At 56.6% G+C, this 26,603-nt stretch overlaps 1 protein-coding gene across 2 annotated transcripts in view; it reads right to left on the bottom strand.

The window, feature by feature from the left end:
• Positions 1 to 8,417: 8,417 nt before the first annotated feature.
• UNC5B (unc-5 netrin receptor B) overlaps positions 8,418 to 26,603 on the bottom strand; it is a 78,761-nt gene continuing 60,575 nt past the window's right edge. Inside the window, exons 2-17 of one of the 2 annotated variants that reach the window (XM_032312544.1) lie at positions 25,821 to 26,045; positions 22,610 to 22,753; positions 22,061 to 22,164; positions 21,113 to 21,293; positions 20,313 to 20,480; positions 19,422 to 19,586; positions 19,167 to 19,199; positions 17,190 to 17,384; positions 16,424 to 16,813; positions 15,679 to 15,766; positions 14,625 to 14,793; positions 14,243 to 14,476; positions 12,217 to 12,366; positions 11,485 to 11,649; positions 10,482 to 10,663; positions 8,418 to 9,240 (exon numbers count right to left, since the gene is read on the bottom strand). In XM_032312544.1, the coding sequence (XP_032168435.1) occupies positions 9,075 to 9,240; positions 10,482 to 10,663; positions 11,485 to 11,649; positions 12,217 to 12,366; positions 14,243 to 14,476; positions 14,625 to 14,793; positions 15,679 to 15,766; positions 16,424 to 16,813; positions 17,190 to 17,384; positions 19,167 to 19,199; positions 19,422 to 19,586; positions 20,313 to 20,480; positions 21,113 to 21,293; positions 22,061 to 22,164; positions 22,610 to 22,753; positions 25,821 to 26,045 (2,759 nt within the window). In that variant the 3' untranslated portion in view covers positions 8,418 to 9,074. The remainder of the gene's footprint in view (positions 9,241 to 10,481; positions 10,664 to 11,484; positions 11,650 to 12,216; positions 12,367 to 14,242; positions 14,477 to 14,624; positions 14,794 to 15,678; positions 15,767 to 16,423; positions 16,814 to 17,189; positions 17,385 to 19,166; positions 19,200 to 19,421; positions 19,587 to 20,312; positions 20,481 to 21,112; positions 21,294 to 22,060; positions 22,165 to 22,609; positions 22,754 to 25,820; positions 26,046 to 26,603) is intronic. The other variant, XM_032312545.1, reaches the window with a different exon arrangement.

The raw sequence follows: 26,603 nt of genomic DNA, 5'->3' as shown, positions 1-26,603 counted from the left end.
TTCACAGAGCTCTGCGCTGGCTGCCCCACCCCCGCCTCTCTCCTGCAGGGACCACTTACTCTTACTCAAGTGTAATGTACAACTCCGGGGGTAGGTACGCTAGTTAGCTTCATTTCGCCTAGGGGCTCAGAGAGGTTAGTATCTTGCTCAGAGTCACACAGCTACTAAGTGGCCAAGACTCAAATCGACACCTTATGGCCTCCAGAGCCCTGTCAGGGGACATCATCCAAGGAGGTGGTCACAGAAGCTGGTCGGCTTACCCAATGCCTGCTGACCTGTAGGCGGTCCAGCAGCAGAAAAACCTACGCATTCACATAGCTAGCTAGCTGCCAAGGACATCAGCCAGGCGGCTGCCAAGGCCTCCAGGCACAGGGTTGGCAGGCCACCTTGCGACCACACTCTGTCACTGCAGTGCACACGGGCTGGCTGGCTCCGTGAGGCTGCGCTTCCTGCCATCTGGGGCTTCCTGCGCCCCCAGCGCCCTCCATCCAGCAGGGCACGTGGGTAGGGGAGGCAAGGACTCATCCGTAACAGCTGAGCTGAACCGTCTGCTCTCACCTCATCAGTTCAAATCCACCCTCCGACTCTAACCACCTCTCCTTCTGTGTCCCACAGCTGCCTTTGGGAAAGTTCCACACCTCCTGGAGATTCCTGCCCTTGACCCCTCCGTTTCCCCTCCATGCCTCGGGCATCTTGTCCTCCACCCTGACTCCGCTTAGCTCTCATGGCCCATTACTGCAGTAATGGGGTCTTAGCAATGCCCCAAACTCCCATGTCCCCCTCTCCTAGGGGCCCTGCTGGCTGACCCTGGAAGCACCCACCTACATCTGAGCAGATGAGCCTCACCCGAGAAAGTCCCCAACTGGCAAGCGAATTCATGGTTACCAGCCTGAGCTGGGCCTCCAGACTCCAGCAGGCCCACAGCACATCTTAGCTCTGCTCTCCCTAAGAACTACAGCTGACAAAATAGGCCAGCTTCCTCCTCCGATTGCTTCAAACCCCTGGGCACACCCCAACCCTAGACGGTCTTGCCTCCTGCCTCCTGGGAGGGACATCCTCATTTCTCAACACCAAATCTGCCCCCATGATTTTTTGGGGTTTACAGCAGAGCAGGAGAGCAGTGTGACCCCCTCCATCCTAGGGAGAGGATGGGATCTGGAGCCAGAAGGATATCAGGTCTCCCAATTATTCGCAGCTCTCTGCCTCCCCCAACCTGTGGGGTCAGCCCCCCATAATTCCCCCTTGGGAGTCAAAGGGACAGAGGCAGGCCACCAGGACCTGGAAGGAGCACACAAGGGCTTGTGGGGGAAGCATGAGATCGGTTTCCCCAGTGATTGTGAGGGTAAAAATAGCCCCTACTGTAAAATAAGTAAGCAGTTAATAAATTCCATTTATTATTATTCTCTTAGTAAGTAGTGTGTTCACCATCTATGGAGGTAGTCAAGGGCACCCAGAGGAGCCCGAGTCTGGGCTATTGTGGAGGGAATTCTGGCATCAGGTGAAACACAGGAGATGGTGGCCGAGGACCCCCACCCTCTGATCCTAAGAGTCAGTGAAATGGATCCCAGTGAAGCCCTGCAGTTCTTGGGGACAGCCTCTGCCCACTGCAACCTCCTTGGTAATCCTGATATTTACTGGTCTGAACCCTGGGCATCTGTCCCCGGTGACCTGGGGGTAGGGGAATCGGGGGGGGGGGAACCCCAGGGGCTCAGCTAAGCCCTGCCCTGGGATTCATCGGGCAGAGGGGAAGCTCCTGGGAAGAGGAGGGGCTGAGGCCACCACCCCGCGGAGGGACGCAGGAGGGGTGCTGAGGCAGGCACCAGTGTCCTTCAGATGCTACCTGGCAAAGGGGCATACAGGCAGGGGTTTCTTGGTGGTTTTAGAGAGGGCCACAGACTCAGGACAATCCCACTGAGCAAACCCTGCACTGCCTGTGCTGTGCCCATCTGTGCATAGATCAATAAATACTGATCGAACGTCCAGGTATCCCAGACCCTGTCCCTGGGGAAGCTTTCTAGACTGAGGAGCTGGGGTGGGCAAGTTCAAGCCACTTCAAGGAGGCCTGGGCGTGGTCAGGCCCTGACGGCTGCTGGAATAGGACAGACGCACCGGTGCCCCCTCCCCAGGATTACCCCCATCTCCTGGGTCAGGGTTGCTGGGACGTCACGAGCTCCCACTCCCACACGCACACACACACCCAGAGAGGGCCCAGAGACCATTTAGGCACCTGCAGCAGACAGCGGCCTTGACATGTGGCCCATTTCCTGCTAGCGGGACATCCCGTAAAAGAAAGTTGCTGCAAACTTTGGCCCAAAGCATCTCTCCCCCAAAATGCACAGCTGAGAAACTATGGCTCAGGGAAACCGACCCCCGTGTCTTAAAGTATCACTGTTCCAGGGGCGCTACTGTGAAGCCTCTGCCTTGGCTCGGGTCATGATCCCGGTGTCCTGGGATCTAGTCCTGCATTGGGCTCCTTGCTCAGTGGGGAGTCTGCTTCTCCCTCTTCCTCTGCCCTCCACCCTGCTTGTGTTCTCTCTCTCTCTAATAAATAAAATCTTTAAAATACCATTGTTCCAGAAAGTGTTTCTCAATGTCCAGTTCAGTCAGTGGCCTCTGTGAGCATCCACTGGTGGGCCAAGCCCCCTTGTCTACTGGTGTCTCTGTCTCCCAGTTAGGCCCCCGGCTCTGAGGGTAGTATGTGCTACGTCATCCCTGTGCCCAGGCAGTACTGACTGACAGACACAGCGTTTTGGATGAGCCGTGGAACACCACCCCCTGCCCTGCCAGCTTGTGTCTAGAAAGATCAAGACTGGGGAACTCATCTCGAGCTCCTCCTGTCCCTGGAACCCTGAATCCAGGGCAGGGATTGGGGTAGAAATGGCTTCCTGTTGAGGACAGTCACCCCGATTCTCCAGGACTCAGGGCTAGGAAGGCAGGGCTCTTGGTGTGGGATGCCTGTGCCCAGTGCTGAGTGACAGGTTGGATGGCAGCTTTTCCCATGTAGGGCTGAGGCAGGGGGCAGGGAGGGAAGAAGGTGCCTGGCTGCTGGCAGCAGAGAGAGGCTGGTGGAGGCTGTGAAGGGAAGGGGCAGGGAGAGCAGACAGCCGCAGCCCCCAGTGGCCTATACCAGTCACACCAAAGGCTTTAGTTAAATGGAACGCTGGCATTCCAAGAAGAATGGGTTGAGCCTTAGCAACCTTAGAGAGAGACCATCTTAATGACAGCCAGGGAGGGAAAAGTTAGGGACCTCCACAGGGACATCATTAAGGGAGCCTGTTATCCTGTGGGAAACACAGTGTTGGCAAAATGAATTTCCAAACAGTTATTGGAAAAATAAAACTATTTCATGTTTATACCTTGAGGGGTTGAGACTCTTGGATCAGATCCATTATATTTAAATATTTACATGTACAAATATATGTTTGTATTTGCATAGATCTATCCTGAGAGGATATATGAAAAAAAATGAACTAATTGCGTCTGGGTTGGGGGGGACTGGGGATAGGGAGGGAGCAGGGGAAGGGCGTGAGACAGGAGAAGGAGGAGCTTTGACTTCTCAAGCTATTCCATTGTTCCTTAAACGTTTTTATTTTTTTTATTTTTTTATTTTTTTAGCCATGGGCATGTATCCTATTTTGAATTAACAGGGGCAAGAGTTTTGACAAATTTGCTAAGTGGAACTGAATGAAGTCTTCCTGCATGTGATCTCCAGCTGAGGCTGGGGTTGGAAAGGGCATTTTTATGGGCCCCCCAGTGGCGGAGGGGGGCAGTTGGTGGCCTGAAGCCCGTGGGCTGTGCCAGCTTTGTCACATCACTGCCCTGCTCTAGGGCACCTCCTTGGGCCACCGCTTGGTTATAGGATGGGAACGAGCCCATCTTCAGCCAGCTTCTGGTTTTTCCTCAACCACCCCAGGGACTGTGACAGAGGAGGGCGTACCAGGTAGAGCTCTCAGGCCCCTGCCTAGAAACAGGACCCCAAATTACAGAACTACAGCAGCCAGAGGGAACTCATAGACCAGCGGGTCTAAGGCCCATATTTCATGGGTAGGGAAACTAAGGCCCAGAGAGGGACAGTGACCCGCATAGCTTCAGAACTAGAACCCAGGTCCCAGCTCCTTGGACCAGAACCCTTTACACCCAGCAAGGGGCAGGTGGCAAGAAGAGGCTCTTCTGCTCAGGCAGAGGGTGAGGGATTTAAATAGGTACCCTTGTTTCCTGGGGGGGGGGGAACCTAGAAGATCTGCCTGCTTGTGGGGGCTCCTTGTAGAAAATAACCATCCCCCACCTGACTCTGTCCACCCCTTCCCTGCACGGCTGCACCACCACAGGCTATACCTCCCTTCCCTTTCTACCCACATGCACCCCTGCAGACGTATGCAAATGCTCCAGGTATACGGGGTTTCCGGGGAATGACAACGGTCTGAGCAGTAGGTCTGTGCGCATGCGTGTGCGAGTGCACGCCAACGATCCTGCCTGACCCGCTGGGCGGTATCTCCCAGAGGACCTAGCCTACATGAGCTCCCTACCCTTTGTGGGACAGCCAGACGACACCTGGCATACACCCCAGAGCCTCAGCTTCCCTGAAAGAGCTTGCCGGCAAGCTCTGATTTTCAGGGCAAGGGAAGGTTAAAAAGGGGGCCCATGGCCAAATACACTGGGGGCACACTGTATTCATATGAAGAGACCCGCTTCTTCTTGTGGGACTTCTCAGGGCCTTTCGTTTGCTGACCGACACTGTGAGCCTCCACTCATGAGACCAGAGGGTACTTCCATCCCAAACTTCAGAGATCACCACGAAGCAAGCTTCTGCAAAGCTGGAAAATATTGGGACTAGACTCAGCTCATAGGGAGGCCTGAAAACCAGTCATATGGTCCCTTTGTGCAAAGCAGAAAAAAAAAACCAAACCCTTCAAGATGCTTCCATCTGTGGGAAAATTAACAATATGTTGATTTTATTAGAACAGGACCTTTACTGCCATCTGCTGGAAACATAGTAAATACACAGATCTACAGTCTGGGGATGGCATCATTCTCCCCTTTAGATATTTAGAAACTTATATTCTTGTCCAGTGTGTCCCCTGCCCAACCATGCATAGCGGCCCTGGGTCCAAAGTCATGCGATCCCAGCAGACCTGTCAATCCCTTTCTGCATGCCCCCTCATGTTCCAGGTGAATGTTCTAAACTGACTCTCAGCCTCCGCCCTTCTGCATTTCTTGTAGACAAAAAGAGATGCTGGGGGCTTCATGGCCGTCTATCACCACCTATCACCTAGCCCACAGCAGGCTCAAATGACTGACCCCTGAACATATTCTGTAAGTGCTTATGCACTGAGGGTGCCAACCGGGGAGCAGGGATTGGGATCCAGATCCGGCACAGGCTCTACCTTGCTATGTGACCACAGAGAAGTCCTCATCTCTCTCTAGGCCTGTGTTACCTTCTGTAAAATGAAGTCATTGAGCTTGATTGCTTCTAGGAGCTCAGAGAGCTCTGCAGTGATTCCCTGATCACAAATCCACGGAAATTTGAGAAAAGCAGGAAGGTCATCCCAACTGCTAATAGAAAGACAGTCAAGAAGACAATAGAATACAACCGGATTTTTTTTTTTTATTAGACTAGGAAATATAATTTATTTTGTAAAAATTAATTTTGTTACAATAGGAATGCTAAACGTTATGTACAGGTTGAAGTTTACAGAATAAACAGTGGTGGGATCGGGCCATCCCCTCGGCCCTACCTCCCCGGGACACAGAAACATGGCCGTGGCCCAGGCAGGGGGTCCAGCCCTTTTGCTCCCCCACAGGGCTGCTCCCTACACCCAAACCCTTGATCACCCTCCCTCAGAGGGCATACTAAGGGACCCGGCTCAGCTGCCTGGTTGCTGGGGAAAGGGGCCCAGAGGGTCCTGGGTTGTCCAGGAGACAGAGAGGTCCCCACACCCTCAGGAGGATCCCGGTCTCTGCGAGAGAAGGCAGAGGAGAGGCACGTAGAAGATACACCAACTGACCCTGTGGACTCAGAGAGGTCACACACGCGCACCCAGGCGGGGACACGTTCCGGGGGGGGGGCACACACACACACACACACACACGCATGCATGTGCAAGCACACCCCAGCAATGAGAGAGACACAAACACCCACTCGAGGCCCCTGCGAGCCCCTCGGGGGCTCCTGATCGGACACCTGTGATGCATCGGGGTCATGTGGGGCAACCGCTTAGGCCTGAATAAGAGGAGAAAGCCTGATCCTTCCCTAAGGCTGGTCGTGTGGGGATGTGGCCACAGCAGCCTCAGCAGAGGACTGATGGATAGAACCCGCAAACCCTTTCCAGGCGTTTCTTATAAAGCTGGACAGTTTGAGCCCTCCCAGGAGGCTCCAGCTGATTGGTTCTGCGCTCCAGGCCCTGTTACACAGTTTCTGGAAATCAGTGGAGAAATGGCATGTGGGGGGCTGGCCTTGGCCTCCTCCACCGAGAGCTCCCACCCTGGGTGCTGAGCAGGCAGGGCGGGAAGGAGGGGCATTGCAGACCTCGGCCAACCTCCACCCACTAGGGTTCCCACTAGAACCCTAGAGCGACCATGTGTCAGAATCCAAAGGGAGTCAGACGGCAGCTGCAGGTATGAAAAGAGATGAGGCCCAGAGAGGGCAGTCCTATACTGAGGTCACACAGCAGTTTAATGGCACAGCTGGAGCTTCAGTGCTGGTCTTTGGACTCCAGTCTGCCCAGGGGGGCATTTTAGAGCCGGACAGGGCACTGCGAAATCTCCTTGTGGCACTGGTCAGCCTGCTGTCAAGACCTCATGTCACACAGGCCTGAACAGCTAAGGCTAGGAGGCATCGGGGACACGGAGCCCACAAGGGATGGTCACCCTTGGCAGGGGAGGCTCGCTGCCTTCAGGGCAACACCACACAGACACTGGGGTCACGAGCTGTCGATGTCCCACCCCGAATGCAGGCCTGGCCCCTTCAGCATCCCTGACAGATGAAATTCTCTCTCAAACCAAGCAGGCCTCTGTCTGCCCGTGGCTCAGCTACCTTCCAAGGCGGTCCGTAGGTGCTGAAAGCCCCCATAAAGCCCAGAGCCCACGGCAGGGAAGAGTAGACTGGGGACACCCACTGGGGCTGGAACTCTCAAACCTGCTTTCCTCCCGGGAGACCAGGACTTCAAAGGCAGGGATATGCCCGGGCTGGTCCCAGCAGCTGCTCATGGACCTGCTCGGGCAAGCCCTGGGGTCGGCGCCCGCCCAGAGCGGTCGGGGCGGGGAGCTGGCAATGGCTTTGCCCTGGGGGCCGAGGAGGAGAGAGGGGCCCCTGATGAGGCCTCTGTGCCAGTTGTAAGAACCTGGTCCTAGCCCTTGTCAGCCAGTCACAAAGGGACCTAGATTGGATGGCCCCTTGGAGCACCCCGGGGCAGGCTGGCGAGGGACTGACAGCCTCCCCCCCCAATCTGGCAACTCTGCCCGTTCAAAGCTCGTTTCAAGACGCCCCAGACTGCAGAGGGAGGCTGAGAATCGGGCTGAGTGAAGCGCCAGCAGAGGTCAGAGCTGGGAAAACAGCCCTCCCCAGGGCCTCCTCCACTGGGGTGGGGGTGGTGCGTACAGCACCGCTGGGCGCCCACCTCTCTGCCTCCCGGCCTACAGGGCTGACAGCTGACAGGTTCTTCAAAGCCCCACTGTGGCCCAGAAGCTTAGGCTTCTGTGGCTACAAGCCCTCTGACCCATCCCTTCTGTTTTATAGATGAACTTCCTCAGCCAGCTGAGGCTGGGGAAGGACAATTTTTGGATTCCTGGGCATCAGAGGCATGCCAGTGTGCTCCCGCCCCCCCGAGTCTAAAGCCTGTTGGGTGGAGGGGTGACCTGGCTGGTCCCACCCCAGGGTGAAGGACAGAAGTGTCCCTAGGAGACTCTACCTTCCGCTGCCCCATTTCTGGGCCCCACCCCTTCTCCACGAGCCAAGAGACGGGGACACTGGAAACACTGTTCCTGGCTCACAGCTGGCCCGGCCTGCCCACACTTTCCACCCCAGACCCTCTTAATCCAGACTCCCCCAGAGCCCAGGGAGCCTGTGGGGCATCTCCCTGGGGAGGTGGGTGGGCAGGAGGACCCCCCCCCCCAGCATCTAAATGCTATAGATTTAGCATCTGCTTAAGATTTTAGAGGGAAATACGGTACCATGGCTAAAACCCCATTTGACCCTGTACAACTGGGGGAAACGGAGGCCTTGTAGGAGTTAGTCTAAGACGGAATCTTTAGCAGCAAGTTGTGCCCTGTTCTGTCTCTCCCTGAAAATCTCTCTCACACACGCACACACACGCACACACGCTCACTCCTGGGCAGAACCACGAGCAAGCCCACACGCATCCACACTCAAGAAAAGAATTTTCTATTTTTTTGTGTGTGTTGTTTTTCATTTTCTTTTCTTTTTTTTTTTTTTTCTTAAAAAGGACTTATCCAAATATCTGGATAATAAATCATATGCGTTTCCTAAGAAACTGGGTTTTTCTTTTCCCTTGTGGTTTTGGTGTTGCTCTTTTCTTCTTGGAGCCTGACTAGCGGTCTGAAGTTTCTTTCTTCCTTTCCTTTTCCTTTTTTCTTTGGACAGGAGAAAGCAGTTCGTGTGAATTGTACTTGACTCTTCAAAGAGGAAAATGGTGTGAGAGGAGAAGAGGGCTCAGGGGGGAGGGAGAAACCAGGAACCGAGGGAGAAACTGAAGGACGAAACGAAGACAAACGCGACCCAGAGCTCCCGGGGCGGCGGTGGCAGGTGGGGTGGGAGGAGTGGGGAAGGCCACCTCCTGGCCACCCCCCAGCTGCCTCCAGAGGCCTCACGGTGGTTCCTGCACAGAGGGTAGGAGGGACAGCAGAGGGTGGAGAAGGAGCACTGGGGTCCTCAGGACAACGGAATACATGGATTTGCTAAGGCTGGTCGTGGTCTGGAGTCGGGCGAGGGGAGGAGGAGGGGACGACTCCGGCTGTGAGCCAGGGGGCAGCAGAGGCCTCACGGCCTCTCGAGGCTGCCCCAGGTCTCCCTGTGCCGGCCTCCTGCCTGCCCTCCCAGCCCACAGTTCCGGAGCCGCTCAGCAGTCCCCATCGGTGGCCATGGCCACCAGCATCTCACTCTTGCCCATCTCCTCCAAGGCACTCGCCAGGCTGTTGAGGTCCCCGTCGTCCTGCTGCAGAGCTTCCCAGAGGTCCAGGATCACACCCGTGGGGCTCGCTTTGGTGGCAAAGTAGTTCAGGTACCTGGCGGAGGGAAGCAGAAGGCCATTGTAAGCAGTATGTCTCTGCTTACACTATACTAAGATCAGTACATAATTTTTGAGCTTGTTATGATAATTTTGCATCTTCAAAATACCCCTGTGTTGGGGCGCCTGGGTGGCTCAGTGGGTTAGGCCGCTGCCTTCGGCTCGGGTCATGATCTCGGGGTCCTGGGATCGAGTCCCGCATCAGGCTCTCTGCTCAGCGGGGAGCCTGCTTCCTCCTCTCTCTCTCTCTCTGCCTGCCTCTCTGCCTACTTGTGATCTCTCTCTGTCAAATAAATAAATAAGTAAATCTAAAAAAAAAAAAAATCCCTGTGAGGAAAAAAGCTATCCTTACATTTGTATTCTTTTTTTTTTTTTTTGGTCATGAATTTTTATTTATTGAAGTCAAATATGGGTACATGGCACATGGTTACATTTCTCTCTCTCTTTGTATGTGTATATAAAATTATATGTATGTACATATATGTATATTCATATATATAGTATGCTTTCCATGGATATTCTTTTTATATATATATATATTTTTTTTTTTTAAATTAAAAAAAAAAAAAAGCCCGAAGGCCATTGGGCTCCCCGGCACCTCCCCAAAGCTTGGAAATGGAGAGAGCACTGGGAGGTGGGAAGACTCTGCCGTCCCACAGTCCTGGGTCTGACCCCTAACCCCTCTGCTGGGGGTCTGTGTGGCCCTGGGCAAGCCACTGTTCCTCTCTGAGCCTCAGTATCCTCCTCTCTAAAATGGAAACTGTCCTGCTCATCATGTCTCACATCTGTGAGTACTACCACTGAAAGACACTGGCCCCAGGAGAGTCTGTCCAGACCTAGCCTTCCATTCTTTGCTCGTCCCACACCTGTTCCTTGCTTGTCTTGTCCCCCACACTCTCCCGAGAACAGGAACAAAGCCTGAGATGCTCTGCAAAGCCCGTTTCCTGTAAGGTGTCTCGTATGCGGCATCTGCTCAGTGCAGGTGTATTAAAGGGTCTCTCAGTAAGTGTAATGCAATAATTAGGAGGATTGTTGCCATTGTATTTATCCAGAAGAGCTCTTTAAGTTCTCCAGAAGGGCTTTGACACTAAAATATACCCAGAGCAGGCGCTCTTCAAGGCTTTAGCACACCCGAGCTGAGCTCCTGATCTACCATGGATGCAAGGCTCTGGAGTCTGGCCCACCTACGCCTTGGGGACAAAGGGAGGCTGCGCTGGGGAGACCTGGCCCAACACCCACCGGTCCATGGAGAGCTTCTGCGCCAAGAGACGCCAGTCATTGCCCCGTGAGTTGGGGGCATCCAGGCTGTTGCAGATCTTTTGGCGGATGGACAGTGGAATCTTGAAGGCGTATGGCCCCAGCTGGGTGGTGACAGTGCTGCCAGGGGCAGAGCAGAAGGTGTCCAGGGAGCCGGCAGGTGTCTGGAAGGGTGAGGGGGGCAAGGTGAAAAGGGCAGAGTCCCCCCACCCCCATGCACACCACTGTCATCTGTCCCTCCAACCTTCCCTGCCTGGAGACTGGGAGCTCACAGAGCTTCCGGTCACTCCCAACGCTCTGGGCAGGCTCCAGCTGCTCGGTCGAAGTACCCCTCCCCTGGGAGTTTCCAAGGGACACAGCTGCATGGCCAGCACCCAGCCCTCGGGGCACACCATGCTCATGCACTGGGCCCCAGCTAATGCAGTGCATCATGATTACAAAGCCACAAGGAGCCTCAGCCACGGTCTAATCCATCCAGAGCCACTTTTATACGTGTGGAAATGAAGTCTAGAAAGGGGAAGGGACTTGCCCAGGGTCAAATACCAAGTCAGGGGCAGAGCGGGGTCTCAGCCCGTAGCCAGTCTTGACAGTGAGCTGCAAGGAGGTTCTAGCACTATTGTCCCGGGTGGCCTGGGTTTTGTTAACCCCAGTCTGGATTCACAGTGGGGGAGGACCACAGGCCGGGGCCAAGTGGTGACTGGCTCCGAGGTGGATGGTCTCTGTCCTCCCTGAGACCCCCTTTCTAATTTAGTGAGGTGTTTAGTGATTACCTCTAGTGAGGTAATCTGTGTTGCCAAGCATAGCACTGGCCGCTCAGTAAGTGGCAACTCTGAGCAAAAGACTCCCAGGTCCCCGCTCAGTTTTGGGAGGTGAAAGGGACCCGTCTTTACAGGAGACAGCACTCCTGCCCCAGCTGAGTGGGGGGAGCACGGGGATCTGAACGCTGCACCCCCGGCCCCACAGGGTGTCTGGCCTCTGGCCTCACCTCGGCCAGCGTGGTGTGCAGCTGGAAGATCTGGCCTTCCCCTTCCACCTGCCGCACACAGATCTTGCAGCTGAGCTCGGTGGAGGCCAGGCTGTGCCTCTCCAGGGTGAAGGTGCAGTGCAGGGCCTTCTGGCTGCCGCTCCAGATGTGATAGAAGGGGATCTCCTGAGGAAGGGGCGGCGGGGTCAAGGATGGGAGACTAGCCTGCCCTGCCTGCAGGGAACGGGAGGCAGAGGCCGGTAACGAGGCCGGGGTCGGGGAGCACGGGGACTTTTCAGGGGCCGTGCAGGGCTCTCCCTCCAGATGGGCAGAGGAAGAAGAGCTGGCCAAGGGTCCCTCAGCTGAGAAAGGGAGCATATGGGGGAGAAGGCCCTGGTGTGGATGCGTGAGTGTGTGTGTGGGTACGTGTGAACCTGCGCACGTATGTCTGGGCTGGAAGCCTTGCCCACTCGATGGTGTTGCACAGATGGGTACAGGCATGGGGAGGGGACTATTTGAGATCCCTCTGCACGGTCTGCCAGACAGGAGCACTCTTAGAGATGGTAGTGCGCGATGGGATGGGCACCGAGCATGGGGCTGTGCCTCAGGATGACCGGGAGCGTGGAGTGGGGTGGGCGGGAGACAGAGATGGGGTGGGGAGAGGCATGGGGGGCACTGGTCTTCCCTGGGCAGCCCCTCACATGCCCCCCCTCCCCAGCTTCATCCCCCGCAGCCCTCTGGCCCAGCCCTCACCTGGTACTTGGCCAGCAGCTTGCTTCTCCAGTGGGCGTGGGGGATGTCATGCAGAGACAGGCGCAGGTTGTGGTAACTGTCTTTAAACAGCAGGGGTTTGGGCTCCTCCACCAGATAGCCACCCAGCGTCCGCTCCAGCTCCAGCACCTCCTGTGGGCCGGCAGGCAAGGGGAAGGGGGAGCCCATCACCCTTGGCCGATGGGTTCTTCCTGCTGCAAGCTGGAAGGCGGGCTGTGGGAGCTAGGCTATAGGGCCAAGGGTAGGGACCCATCGGAGCACGGGCCTGGGCATTTGGTAAGCGCTCAGAGAAGACACACTGTGTGAACAGATGGATAAGTGACTGGACTTAGAGATGACTGGACAGATATATGGATGAATAGATAAATAAATGGACGCATAAGTACAGACAGACACACGGACGTGCAGACGGATATACAAACGGATGGGTATACAAACAGAAGGACAAATGGAAGGAAAGATGAATAGATGCTTGGTGATGGCTGGACAGACACACGGACTGCTGAGTGAATGAGTATACAGATAGACGGGAAGCAAGCAGGATGGATGATGGACGGATGGACGAATGGATGGACGGACAGATAGGGACCGAAGAGATAAGGAATGCCATCAAACAAAAATGTGGCAGCTTCCCTCCTGACCTTCCCTCCATTCTCCAACCAAAGCTGGACCCTGGCCAGTGCCCCCGTGCTGAGGGATGCAGGCCACAAGAGCATCTGCCAGAGCCTCCAACCCATTCTGGGCCTTCTGGGATTTCAGACCCGCCTGTTGTGGCAGAAGACACTCACTCTCCCATGAGGCCTTTCCACCTATGCTGCCTTAGTCCCTGACTGGAGTTTGGGACAAGTCGCAAGCGACTGGGAGACAGGAGCTGGAGGAGACCACACACCATGGGTAGGGGGAGGCCTGGAGCTATAGGAAAGGGACTAGAGGCTTTGCAGAGGGATGGAAGGAAGGCAGAGGTTTACATGGGGCCCAGGGGCTGTATTCTTAGAGTGTTAGGATGAGCCTGAGGTCCTAGGAACTCGGGGGAGGACTGGGGAGGCAATGGGCAGGGACTTGGAGGCTGGGATGGGGGAAGGGTGCTCAAACACACCTGCCACCATCAGGCTCTATGTGCCCAAATCTGACCCTTTCACCTTTCTGCTCTCTCCCCCCAAACCACTCGCACCTGCCACAACCCCTTCCTCATTCAGGGGCACTGTCTGTCCTTTTGCATATACTTAGAACCTGGCTGTCAGCACTGACCCCTCCCCTCTGCCCCTCATCCATCAATCACTGGGTTCTATATATTCTACTAACACAGTAGCCAAACCTCTGTCCTGGCTACTGTCCTTGCCTGGTGTCCAGGGCCCAGGTGAAGCTTTCAACTGGCCTCCCTGCCTCTTGGCCACCCATTCCTGCAGCATAGCTCAGGGGCTTTCAAAGGAGTGCCTGCGCACAGGTGTCCACGGCCTCTATGCCTCTGCCCACTGGATAGATCCCAAATTCCTGAACATAGATCCCAAGGCTTTTGGGGAGCTGAGCCCCGCCCTCCTCTCCAGCCCCATCTCTCTCCCTCCGTCACATACGCACAGCCCCTGCAGGCTTCGGTCACACGGAACGGCACACTTGCCTTTGTGTTTGCGACTTTGCCTACTGGAAGGCACTTCAGCCTTCTCTGCCTGGCACCCCTACTTGGCTTTCAGAGCATAGGTCTAAGGCTAACTGTGCCGGGAAGCCCTCTCGGACGCTCCCCCTCCCAGGCAGATGCTCTCTTCGCCCTCCTTCAGGGAGCCTCGTCTCCCCCTCCTCTAGCCTGGAGCCTGGTGAGGGCAGAACTGTGCCTGACTCCTCTCTGTATCTCGGGGTGTGATGCCATTTCAATGTCTGAGTAATGAATGATGGGTTTATCAGGTTGATGGTGGAAGAGGGGTACCGCGATTCTGGGGCAGGGGATACAGGAAGGCACGAGGCAGCTGGCCCGACAGGGCTGATGCATGCCCAGTGTGCCAGTGCTGGGCCTTACCTTCAGGGCTACGGGTGTGTCCTCCAGGCAGTAGACCCTGAGGCTGTACTCCAGTGAGGTGCAGAGGGCAGGGGCAAAGATGGCCAGCTGGAGCCGCTTGACTGCCGAGCGGGAGTACGACTCGCCCGTGAAGACGTAGGTGCCCAGCTGGTCCAGCAGGATGTGGCAGGACCTGGCCTCCAGCTGGCAGTAGCACGGGGTGTTCAGTGTCTCCTCGTCCAGAGTCACCACCTCCTGCAGGTTGAGGCACACAGGTCACAGTCAAGGCCATAGAGAGGTCCACCAAGGCGGGGCCGGCAGCAAAGGGTCCTTCTTTCAGCTTTGGAGGCCTCCCACAGCAGGTTCAGAAGGCGGACCCGGCCTCCTAGCCTCGGCTCCTCACCTCCCAGTGGCCTTGGTGGGCCTGGGTCTTGAGCTGGAAGATCCAGTCACCGGCGCTGACTTCTGCACAGTGGGGTACGGTGAGGATGACAGGGCGGCACAGCAGGAGGCCCGTGGGCCCACAGGTCACCGAGGGGCTCAGTACTGTCTGGGTCCCTTCTGAAAGCGGGCTGGGGAGATGGCAGAGGGCAGGGCGGAGGCAGTGAGGGGAGGCCAGAAGGTCAGCAAGGGCTGGGACTGGTGTGGGGCTCCTGCCTCTGCCCTGGCTCCTGGGAAGCTGAAGGCACATCTCCACCCATCGGAGCTCCCGGAGGTCATGGGTCAAGGAGAGACAAAAGGATGGCATATGCCTTAAGATTGTTCTCAGATTTCTGTTGTTCAGGCAAAATTCTCACACTCATATCTCTGTTCTCGTTTTCAAAGGCTCTGCACTCTTAGGATGTTTTGAACAAGTGTTGCTCAACTGCCCTCTGGAAAGGGGCTAGCAGTCTAGGCTGCCGCCAGCATGTCACGGGGTTGGGGGGAGTCCCCACACTTTTGTCAATATGAAGCTTTTATTGTATGAAAAAAAATCTGTAAATTCAAAAAGCAAAAATCTCCTAATATCTCATGGCTGAATCACAATTTCTCGGACTACAAATTATGCTGAATGTTTTTTCATAATCTACTGGACTGTGTCTGTCTGTCTGTGTGTGTGTGTATGTGAGGGTGTGTGCATCAAAGAGACTATCTGTCAATCACTTTATATCCTCTGGCCCTTCTTGCAGTGAATTGTTCAAAGCCTCTTTACATAGTAAGGATATTAACCTTTTGTCACAATGTAGCTACTCTGTCAATTGCCTTTCAGTTTCGTGATTTGTGGTGCTGATTTTTATGATATAAATGTAGAGATAATAAGGTCTGTCAATGTCTTCCTTGGAGGACTACCTCTGGCTTTAGGATCAGGTGCAGAGTGGGGGGTGGTGGTATCTGAACCCAGGGTGGACAGGTGGGAGGGAGAGGAAGAGGAAGAGGAGGAGGGCAGCCCGGGCCAGAACTGAGGTCTCTCTACTCACAGGGTGTTCTCTGCCTTGTTGATAAGGAGGTACATCTCATAGAACTTGCCCTGGGGGATGGCTCCATTGGGCACCAGCAGGCTGACTCCTAGGGGGAGAGGGGGGTCAGCAGGGAGGAGCTAGATGGAGTCTAAGAGCTTAGAACAGGGGTGGGAGAACAGGGGGAGTAGCTCCTTGCTGAGGTCAGGGGGGAAAAGCCATCTCCTGAAATCCAAGTGGTCAACAAGGAGGTGGAGAGAACAGCTCTGGGGATTAGGTACAAGGACAGCCCAGGCCACTGACAGCAGCGGGTTTGTCTGATAACGCGGGGGCCCCTGGCATAATGACAGGGTACAAAGATGGCAAAGACTCAAAGTCAGAAGGCCCCAGTGACAGCTCCAGCCCCAGACCCAAGTGACACTGGGAAACTATCAGCTGATGGCTTTGTAGCCTGAGATGGGCAGCCCTGCCCTCCCAGTATTGCTCTGTAGGTCTGGGGAACTACGAAGAGCTATTCTCTCCCACTTAAAAGATGAGGTTTACAGAGTGGCTACTCCAAGGTTCCCTTGCGTTAGTGGGTCAGAGAAAGGTCTGGATCCCACGTCTTTTCTTTCATAGTCCCTTCTTCCCCCTGGGCCTCATGTTTCCAATCTGAGAAATGGGATCAGGGAAGTCCTATTTTCTATCGGTGGAAGGGGCTGCTGGAGGGATGCCTAGAGGGGGCATGCTGAGCCTGGGCTGAAAGGCAAGCAGAGCAGGAGCCCACCTGTGCCGGGGATGCTGAGCCTCCCACCCAGGCAGCCAAAAGTGCCACTGACGCTGCTCCCTGGGTCACGGGGCAGGCCCAGGAGCTGCTGGGAGCCGAGGCTGGCAGTGCGCAGGTGCAGCAAGTGAGCATCCCGGGTGAAATCGCCAGGGTATGTGCCGGGCGGCAGGACACCCAGCAAGTCGGCCCCATCCGGCAGGCCTGGCCCAGAGCTGGTGGTGCCAGAGTTGTAGACCTTGATCTTGAGATTGGGCAGGGGGTCCAGCAGGGGTGAGTTGGTCATGGGGATCTTGTCGGCTGAGTCCTGCAGCGCATACATGGGCCCGCGGTAGATGCCGGCACTAGCAGTGAGGTCCGGAGGTGCCGACGGGTGCAGGAGCTGTGGATTGTCTGCAAGGGTTGGGGCTATGATCAGACCCAGCTGTGCCTTATTGGCTTGCCCCCATCCTCTACCGCTGCTGGGGACCCTCCTGTTGCCAAATCCCACCCAAATGTCCAGCTGCCAAAGGCTCAATTGCCATCCGCTGCAGGAAGCTTTGGGGACCCACCACCCAGGCTACTCCCTCCCTTCTCTGGGTCACTCTGATCTACGCACATCCAGTTATCTGTAGAGCAAAGTCTGTAAAAACTCCGGGAGGGAGAAGGAGCCCCTACTGCGGTCTGGCTAGTCTGGCCGGTCTGGCTGGCTGTCATGCCTCTCTGGGTGTCCCGGCAGGCATCTGCCACCACCCCCCACCCCCGATCCCAGATATCCCCAGGTGCTCACTGGGCCTCGCGGTCTTGAAGTTGACGGGATGGAAGCCGCCAGTGAGGGCGGCGGACGAGTCAGTGATGTCAGTGTCGAAGTCCCGGCGGTTTCGGCGGTATACCACCCCCCCCACCACGATGAGGACACCCACAACAACGAAGGCGGACACCACAAGGCCCGCGTACAGCGCTACATCCCCCGAGGCTTCCAGCACTGTGGGCACAGGAGGATGGTGTGAGACCCAGGTCCCGGGGCAGAGACCAAGGTCCCAGGACAGATCTCTGCTGTATATGCTAGCTCCTACTCTCAGCCCTGCCACAACTGGCCGGGACCTCAGGCAAGCCTGAACTGCTCTGTGCATCGGTGTCTGCAAGTAAAATGGTCTCAAGGCCCCTACCCTGCTTCCCTCCCCATGCAGAAACAGGCAAAATGACCCGTGGTCCGTCCCAACAGTGAACTTGTGGCTCATTGCTGAGAAGAGAATAGGGTTGTGGCTCAGTTTGTCCTGTCCCAGCCAGGAGGTTAACTGAGAGCCCTGCTGCAGCCTGCAGCCCACCCTCGGGCGGGAGGTCCCAGCGCCCAGAACTCTCTGCAAGCAGCCCTCCCTGAGCTCAACTTGCATCCTAAGCCGGGTGGGGCCTGGAGGCCGAGGGGAAGCAGGAGGAAGGAATGAGATGCAAGGCGATGGGGTGGAGAGGAGGTGAGCAGGTGGAGGGGAAGGAATGGGCTCAGGGAGGCCACCCACAGCCACACTTCCCTCCCCCAGGCAGGCTGCTACACAGCTGCAAATAATTCTCTGTAGGCCAAGCAGGAAGGTGTCAGGGTCAAGAGGTAGGGTCTGCACAGCAGTGCCATCCGACCACGCTTTCCACAACCGTGCGCGTTCTCTGTGTTGTCCCAGACGACAGCCACTCGCCACATGTGGCTAATGAATGACTAAAATGTGGCCGGTGTCTCTGAGGAACAAAATCTTAAGCAATGTATTTAATTTTAACTAAGTTCACAGGAAGTTGAAAGAGCCACATGTGGCCAGTGGCTACCATGCAGGACAGCACACAGGCAGAGCCAAAATGCTTGCTCTTCCCTTCCAAGAAGTACACGTCCCATCTCCCCTCCTGTGGGCGGGGGGGGCTCAGAAAAGTAGGCCCGCTTTCCCTGCCAGCTTTCCCTTCCAAGCCCCACTTCCCCAGTGCAGACAGAGCTTTCTGGGGGTAGGGGTGGTTCAGTCCCAGTGTCCTCCCACTTCTGCCACCTTCTGGCCCCACCTCTCCTCAGTGGCCCTCATTCTTGGGCTCCCCAGAGGATCCTGGCCCCCTGGGAGAGCAGCTGGACGAGGCCCTCAGAGCTTGTTTCTTTCTCCTGATGTTCTCCCTGACCACTGTGAGCCGGGCCCAGGGCCTCACTGTTGATTTTACGATTCTGGAATTATTTGGGAATGATGGTTTAATTGTCACAGGCCAATCCACCTGAGCTGCTTTACTGCTCTGGGGCTGCCACAGCACAGCCTGGGGAAGAAGCCGACGAGCCCCTCGGTGTTGACGGCAGGCAGCAGGTTTCCCGGAGAATCTAGTCCTGCTGCTGGGGGTACAGTATGGGGATCCGGGTGGACAGTGTGGGCCTGGGTGCTGGCTCTGTCACAGAGAGGAAGCTGAGGGCACAAAGCTAAAAGCACCAGCACTGGCCACATAACTAGTTAGGTTCAAATCCCACCTGGATCCCCAGGTAAGCCCCTTCCTCACTGAGACCCAACTCCCATCACAGGAGGGTTGGGGCAGTGTCCTTTCTGTCAGCTGGAGGTCTCCCTGTGTCTGCATGTGACAGAGGCCGTGACATGCGCAGAACCAGGGGTGGGGGACCCCATGGAGGGTGGCTGAGGGGGCACCTTCCAGTCTCCCTGTCTCCCACACTGCCCTGCACCCCACACCCTGGAAAAGCCAGCTGAGGAGAGCCAGGGATCCCCCAGAGCAAAGAGGACAGCCATGAAATGGGACTTACGGTGGCTTTTGGGGTCACTTAGAGTTTTCTTATCTGTCGAGGGAAATAAAGGGAAAGACAATGACGTAGGTGGTGGAGAAAGGATGGCAGAGGTGACAGAAAACGCGCAGATGAGATGATGCACGTGGGCGGGTGGGCAGAGGCCCCACGGGCTGCTCCACTGCAGCGGCACCTGAGACCTGGGGCGGCCTGGGGGGACCCCCTCCCATCCGGCTCAAGCCCACACCCCGGGGCCCTGGCGTCCTGAGGACTCACTCTGCACGCAGAGCCCATCTGTGCAGTTCTTGGAGTCGAGCAGGGTCCCGCTGCAGTCTCGGCCTCCATTCTGGGGCGGGGGTGCCATGCACTCGCGACTGCGCCAGTGGGCACACTCGGTGCTGCAGGCTGACCACTTGCTCCATTCCGTCCATGCTCCATCCACTGTGGGAGCGTGGGGCACGGCATGCGCTGTTACACACGCAGAAGGCAGCAACGCACCCACACCCACGCATGCGCACTACGGCAAGACAAGGTCCCCGGACATGCAAGCCATACGGCAACACCCACCCCCCAGACACCGGGCTGGAGCACTGATGGGGGGGGCGTGGCAGACAGAACGAACACAAACACACACACGAACACACACACTCTCTCTCTCCTCTGTCTCTCTCAGACACAGCCCAGGGCCCTCACGGGGACTCAAGCCCAAGGCAAACACAGAAACCCAAGAGCCCAGACAAAACCAGGCATGCAGGGGACCCACAGACGGGACGCACAGGGTGACATGAAGAGCAGAGGAGAAGAGAGGGCCTTTGCAGGATTAGGGGTGGCGGTCAAGATATGTCTAGGTCAAGGGCAGGGGCACAGGCTCCTCCCACCCCAGGCAGCCTGGGATCCCAGCCCTGGGGCTGACACCGGAGAACCGTCAGCCTGGAGGGCAGGAGAGCCCACCCCTCAGATGGCCACTCAGAGCCTCTGTGTCTGTCTCTTTAGCAGCCTGCACAGAATGAGAGGGCAGACGCCCTAGGACAAGCATCTTCAACTCCCCACAATGAAAGAGAGTGGCCAGCCCCAGTGCGGCAGCCCCGTGGGCACAGAAAGGAGGGCTGGGAACTAGGGTGGGGCCGTGGAAGGGAAGGTGGGATGCCGGCCAGCCCCTGGCCTTACCTGGGCACACGGTGGTGCAGGCGGTCTTTTGGAAGGCCTGACCCTCACAGAAGGCACCTCCATTGAGTGGTGCCGGGTTGGTGCAGGTCCGAGTGCGCTTCTGCCAGCCACGGCCACAGCGGTTGGAGCAGGGTGACCACTCTGCCCAGCTGGACCAGCCGCCGTTTACTGCAAGGGCAGCGGTGTCACCTGCTTGGTCCTGCTCTGCCACCTGTGGGCCCCCTAACCCCATCTCCAGCCCCGATGAGGCCCTTCTGCTGAGGCCTGGCCTTTCCTAAGTGGACCCCTCCTGCTATAGCACTGGGGACAGATCTGGGCTGCAGCCGTCAACCCCAGAGGGGACCAGGGAGGTCAAGCTCTATCCCCAACCTCATTGTACAATGGCAAATGAAGGTCCAGAGAGGGCTGATGCTTACTCAAGGTCACCTGGTAATAAAACCAGATGTAGGGTTCTTTCTAACACACTCAAAGCATCTCAGCTATGGCTCTGCCCCGCTATGTCCAAGGGAACAGCAAGGAATAGCCTATAGGCCAAGGTGGTGGTTTCTCACTCTGCTGGGACACCAGGCTCGGGAATGAGGATACTGACTGGGCCCTGTTCCAAGCCCAAGCCCAGAGTGCCTGACCTGACTGCTAGCTTTGCTGTGTGATCCTGGTAAAGGCACCTCCCCTTGCTGGGCCTCAGCCTCCCAGCTGTCCATTGGCACCCTGCTGGCCTCTTTGATAGGACTCGGTGAGACGGGCAGATGGCCCAGGCTCTCCTGAGCCCCTGGCTAGGCTGCCCCAGCGTGGGCCCATACCATAGACAGTGATGGCGGCGGTGGTGCTTCGGCGTTTGGCTACGATGTTCTTGGCCACACAGGTGTAGTTGGCTGTGTCTGACAGGCGGGCCTGGCGGATGATGAGGTTGTGGTCGATGGTGAGCAGGAAGTTGGTGTCCTGGGTGGGGTCAATGATGTCCTCATTCTTCAGCCACTCCACCTGGAGGAGGGTAGTTGGAGGGGGGGCGTGAGGGCCAGTGCCTACTCACCTGCATCCCGGGGAGTGGGCCCTCTGTGAAGGGGATAGGACACCCGGCCATAATCAGGACAGAAGTTCTATCCATGTTCCGCCCATGGCGGTGACGTGGTGAGGCAGGCCTTCCATAGGACAGGCACTGTGCTGATAGTACAGAACCCAGGGATTGTGACAACCACCCACTAGCTGGACAGCCTCAATTTCATCAGTCAGAGGGCAGCATTTATTAGCATCTACCCGACAGAGCTGTCACAAGGATTAAATACATTAGTGTGGAGAGCAGGAGAACTTAGCTCACCGTAGGTACAAAATAAGCATTAGCTAGCAGCGCGTACCTTCTGCCATTAAGGCAAAAGCCGCATGGAGTGTATCCATGCTCAGACCCAGGCATTATGAGACCCTTTGGTGTCCATAAAGCGGGGCTTTGGCTTTTGGGTGGGGAAGGAGGATTCAGCCACAGGCACTTCCCTTGCAAGAGAGTGAGCCTGGGATCAACACAAGTAGCCCTTGGGGATCTGGCCCCAGCTCTGCCCCAGCTTCGAGGTTATGCCTATCCAGAATCTAGTGCATGCTGAATTGTTCAGAGGTGGTAGTTCCCTTCTGTCTCAAGCCTTGACATTCCCATCTATGAAATGGGGAGAGCTCTGGGAACCTGAGGCACCATGGCTGGTAGTGAATACCACGTCTGGCTGGACCCTGCCATGCCTGGTATTCCTCTTGTCCCCACTCACCTCAGCCACAGGCACCCCCTCTGGTGGGCGGCACTGCAGGAGAACCTCCTGGTCCAGGGGCACTTCCTTGCCCAGAGGCTCCTGATCGAAATTCTTGCGCAGATCTGGGAGAAGCAAGAGGAGTAGGTCACCAGGCACAGTGAGGGGGAACTGAAGCCTGAGGTGCCCAACTCTAGCCACTAGGTGGCAGTGCACACCAAGGGAAGGGGCTTGACCTGGGGCACATCCTCTCCTCCAAATTGGGGGCCCTCCCAGGTGGAGTTGGTAGAATAGGTTTCCCTCCCTGACTCTGGGATCATAAGCACGGAACAACGTGGAGGTAGGTCCTTTATAGAAAAGTAGGCGATAGGGGCCATTAGAAATTCCAAGGCCAGAGGTGGCCCCGTTTCTGGGTCTAAGAGGCTTCTGCTTAGCGGGCACCCACGGGCCCTGAGGTCTCTGCAGTGGGCATCTTCAGCCAGAGATGCCCCCACAGAGGAGGAACTTCCTCTCCAGGAGGCACAGGGGAGGGGCCCCGGAGGAGTGGGGTGGGGGTGTCAGACGGCGTACATGCGATGCGGACATAGGCCCGGCGACTCTTGGTGGTGCCGGCGGAGCTCCAGGCCACACACTGGCACCAGTAATCTTCCAACCCGAACAGCTCCTCCACCTGCTGCCGTGACACCTCGATCTGGACCTCCCGCACCCGCAGGCCTGAGAGGGGGAGACAGATGTCAGCAGGGGGCGGGTCTAAGCATGGGAAGCAGGGACATGGCAGTGGGACATCTGTTTCTCTTCTGCCAAGTGCCTCCCGTTTCCATCTATTTCCCTGGCCAGAGCCACCAATGCCACTCCCCTGGAGACTGCCCCGGATAATGCAAACCCTCGGCCCGTGCCAGCCATGTCCTGCCCTAAAGCCAGGGTGTGCTCTGCAAAATGGACAAAGCCAGGTCATTCCCCTGGTTGTGCCTCCACTCCTCACAACACAAAGACCTTGATCCCCCACATGGCTGTGAGGCCCTACACTGTCTGTCTGCCCACAGCCTCACTGAGCATCTTCCCTCCACCAGCCACAGGGCCTTTGCACACCCATCCCTGGCTGGAACTCTCTTCTGGCCCCCATGTGCCTACTGGACCCCCAATCACTATCACCTGGGCCTCACTTCTGGAGGGAAAGCCCCTCTGAACCTGGCCTACCTCCCACCCACTGTCAAAGTGCCACACGGAGCATGACTGGGCTGTGCAGGTCTCTTTCCCTTCCCAGCCTGGTTTTCCAACAGCACTGACCACTCTCTGGAACTGTATCATCTACTGATGTGGGCTGTGTTAATTATTATTTCCTGCAGGGGAATAAAGCAGGGCTTTGCTCTGTTTACTGCTGGGGCCCACGACCTGGCACAGAAAAGGTTTTCCACAAATATGTGAAGACAACATGTGGCCTCTCTCTGCTTAGGAGCTGGAGATGGTGGGAGGCCCCTCTTCCTGGGAGCTCTCCGATCTCTCAACAGCTCCTTACTAGGGCCTGGAGGCCTCTCTGGATACTGGATCCAGCAGCCTACCCAGAGAGGATCCATCACTCTCCTACAAACCATTGACAAAGCTTCTTATGCTCAGAAAAGGAGTGAACCCTTCTGGATTCGGATGCCCATCCAAAGCTCTTCCCCCAAAGCCTGTGGGAGGACTGCAAGGCCTCCTCCTCCAGGAAGCCCTTCCTGACTACCCCTGTTTCAGAATTCCCTGCTCTTCCCTGCCACATGTCCCAGTTCTTCCTCTCATGCTTACACATGGGCTCTGATGAGCCCCTCGAGGGTAGGACTGTCTACTGTACTCTCCGTGGTACTGTGGCATGGTGGTCAAGTGTGGGTTTGGGTGGCTGGGCAGGTCTGAATCCTGGCCCCAACCTCAATCTTCTGTCTCCCCCTGTACATAATGCACCCCCAGTCACCATTAGCTTTGGGCCAGGCCTCACTTCTGGAGGGAAGGCCCCTCTGACCCTGGCCCACCCACCACCTGCTGTGAAAGTACCCTACGGAGCATGACTGGGCTGTTCAATTCTCTTTCCCTGCCCAGCCTGGTTTTCCCACAGCACTGGAAGGGGGCGTTCATGGGCCTGGTAGCAGGGGGAGTAGGGGCTGTGCTGTTACAATCACTCCCAATTGCAAGGTTGGTGAGAGGTACACCACCCTTCTGCTCGGTTTGGACCCACTCCGCTGACCTCTGATCTGGGCCAGAGGGCCTCAGGGGGACACAGAAATAAGGGCAAGTTTCAAGAAGAAAGAGCCCAAGAAAAAGCCAGAAAGAAGATGGAAGAAATGGGGTCTACTGAGTGCCTGCTGGGTCCTGGCACTACGCTCAACACTGAGCAGGCCCCACCGTGTTCCACCGCCATGGGGACCTTCATTAATGTCCAGTTTACAAGGATAGGAAGTGGGGTTCATAGAGTGTGAGGAACTTCCCAGAGTCACGCAGCCACGGGGGTGGCTGGGGTACATTTCTTTTTTCTCTCTTTTAAAAATTCCTTTTTTGGGAATCCTGGGTGGCTCAGTCAGTTAAGCCGCTGCCTTCAGCTCAGGTCATGATCCCAGGGTCCTGGGATCGAGTCCCACACCAGGCTCTCCGCTTAGCAGGAAGCCTGCTTCCCTCTCCACCTCTGCCTGCCACTCTGCCTGCTTGTGCTCTCTTTCTCTGACAAATAAATAAATAAAATCTTTAAAAAAAAATTCTTTATTTTATTTTTTAGATTTGGGAGGAGCATGGGACTCCAGATCTGTTTTCTAAAATTCTCTCAAAATGTTGCTAAAATATAGATCACCTAAAACTTACCATTTTAATGTACACAGTTGAGTGGCATTAAAGTACATTCTGGGGTGTATTTTTAAGCCTGGATGGTTCTGAAATCGGTGAGATTTTCCCAGAAAAATAGAAGTTGGAAGGAGGGAGAAAGGAGAGAGAGTGAGAGAGAGCATGTTGTGTGGGGAGACAGACCGAGAAACATGGGGAAGAAACCAAAGCAGAGGCAGGCTGTGGGGCGAGAGGCCCCCCAGAACCTGCGCCTGGCTGGGGCTGTCTGGCACTGGCCACCTGTAGGTCACCAGCAGCAGCGGTCCCCTGGAGCCCTGGAAAGGACCCCCTCTGAAGGGCCTGGGGACACGGAAGCCCCCATCTGGCTTCGGGGACACCTCTGGGGGTGCCCGGGACCCCACGTACATCTTCCTGTTGGGATCTGGGCTCTGTCCCAGCACCACCTCCATGGTGTTCTACTTAGTAAAACCAACCTCGTCTTCAAAGCGAACACAGCTGGAGGAGGAGACACAGCATCTTATGAACGGGAACAGAATCACTTCCCACAAACCCAGAGGCCCTCTGACAATAAGGACGGTCCCAGAATCTGGGTACATGCTGGGGGGCCGGGGCTGCGGACGGGGCAGCTCCTCCTCGTTATGCAGGGTGCACAGCAGGTGCTGGAGTGTACAAGCGTGAGAGTGTATGCATGAAGAACGTTCACCCCGTTGCTCCCAACTGCTCCCTGATGTAAGATGGAGACAGAGAGAAAAGGACTCCGTGCTCTTTCATTTGGTAGTGCAAAGTCAGACAGGGACATGTGGCCAACGCTTGGGGAGATACAGATCCAGGATAAATCCCAGAGGGGAAACTGAGGCCCCGGGGGGGCGCCATGGCCATGTGAAGTCTCACAGAGAGCCCAGGGTAGAGCCAGGCCCAGGACCCAGTGTCCTGGCACCCCTGGGCCCTGGTGGTGACCGGACAAGTGGAGCAGACTCACCCGTGGCCTCATCCAGGCCCTCCTGTGTGACGTGGTCATTCTGGCTGACCCACTCGCCATTGCACTTGAAGTAGATCTGCGTGGCGGGGAAGGCGCGGCAGCGCAGCTCCACAGGCTTATTCTTCACGATGTAGGCATCCTGGGGTTCCTGGAGGAAGTGGGGCAGGGGCTCAGCCGGCGCTGACGGGAAGGAGTCGGGGAGCACCTCGCTGCCGGAATCCGTGCCTGTGGAGGGAGGGCGGGCTTCATGAGGCTGAGGCTGGTAGGGGGGGTGCAGTGAGTAGCTGGAGACCAGCCGAGATGCCCTCTGTGACCCAGGCAAGGTCTGGCCCTCCTGGAGCCTCAGTTTCCCCATCCCCCAGCTCTTACCAGGTTGTGCTTTGGAGCCAGTCCTAGCTCTCTGACCCTGGGTGATTCTCCTTCTTTCCAGACAGAGATGTCAGGGTGGCCCGGAGAGCTGAATGGATGGTCCGGGCCAGGACACCCCATGAGCCCTCCCCAGTATCCCCTGAACTGGACCTACTAAGCCTCCCTCCGGTTTCCCATAATGATGCCACAGGACATGAAGGGCTGGCATGGATCACAAGCAGCCAGTTTTGCCCTAAAGCCACAGCTGCCCTTGGCAGCCCCAGCCTGCCAGGCTGGTGGAGGTGGGGAGAAAACCCAGGACCCTCAGAGGCATGAGGTGGGGTCAGGTGGGGGGGCTGCACCAGGTCTGGTTCCTTGGTGCTTGGCCCCCCCATGGGGCCTCCTCCTCTGAATGCCTAAGGCAGGCAGCAGCAT

The sequence above is a fragment of the Mustela erminea genome, chromosome 14 (genome assembly GCF_009829155.1).
Source record: "Mustela erminea isolate mMusErm1 chromosome 14, mMusErm1.Pri, whole genome shotgun sequence".
NCBI lineage: Eukaryota > Metazoa > Chordata > Mammalia > Carnivora > Mustelidae > Mustela > Mustela erminea.
Note: the sequence above shows the minus strand (reverse complement) of the source record. Positions and strands in the feature narration are given on the sequence as shown.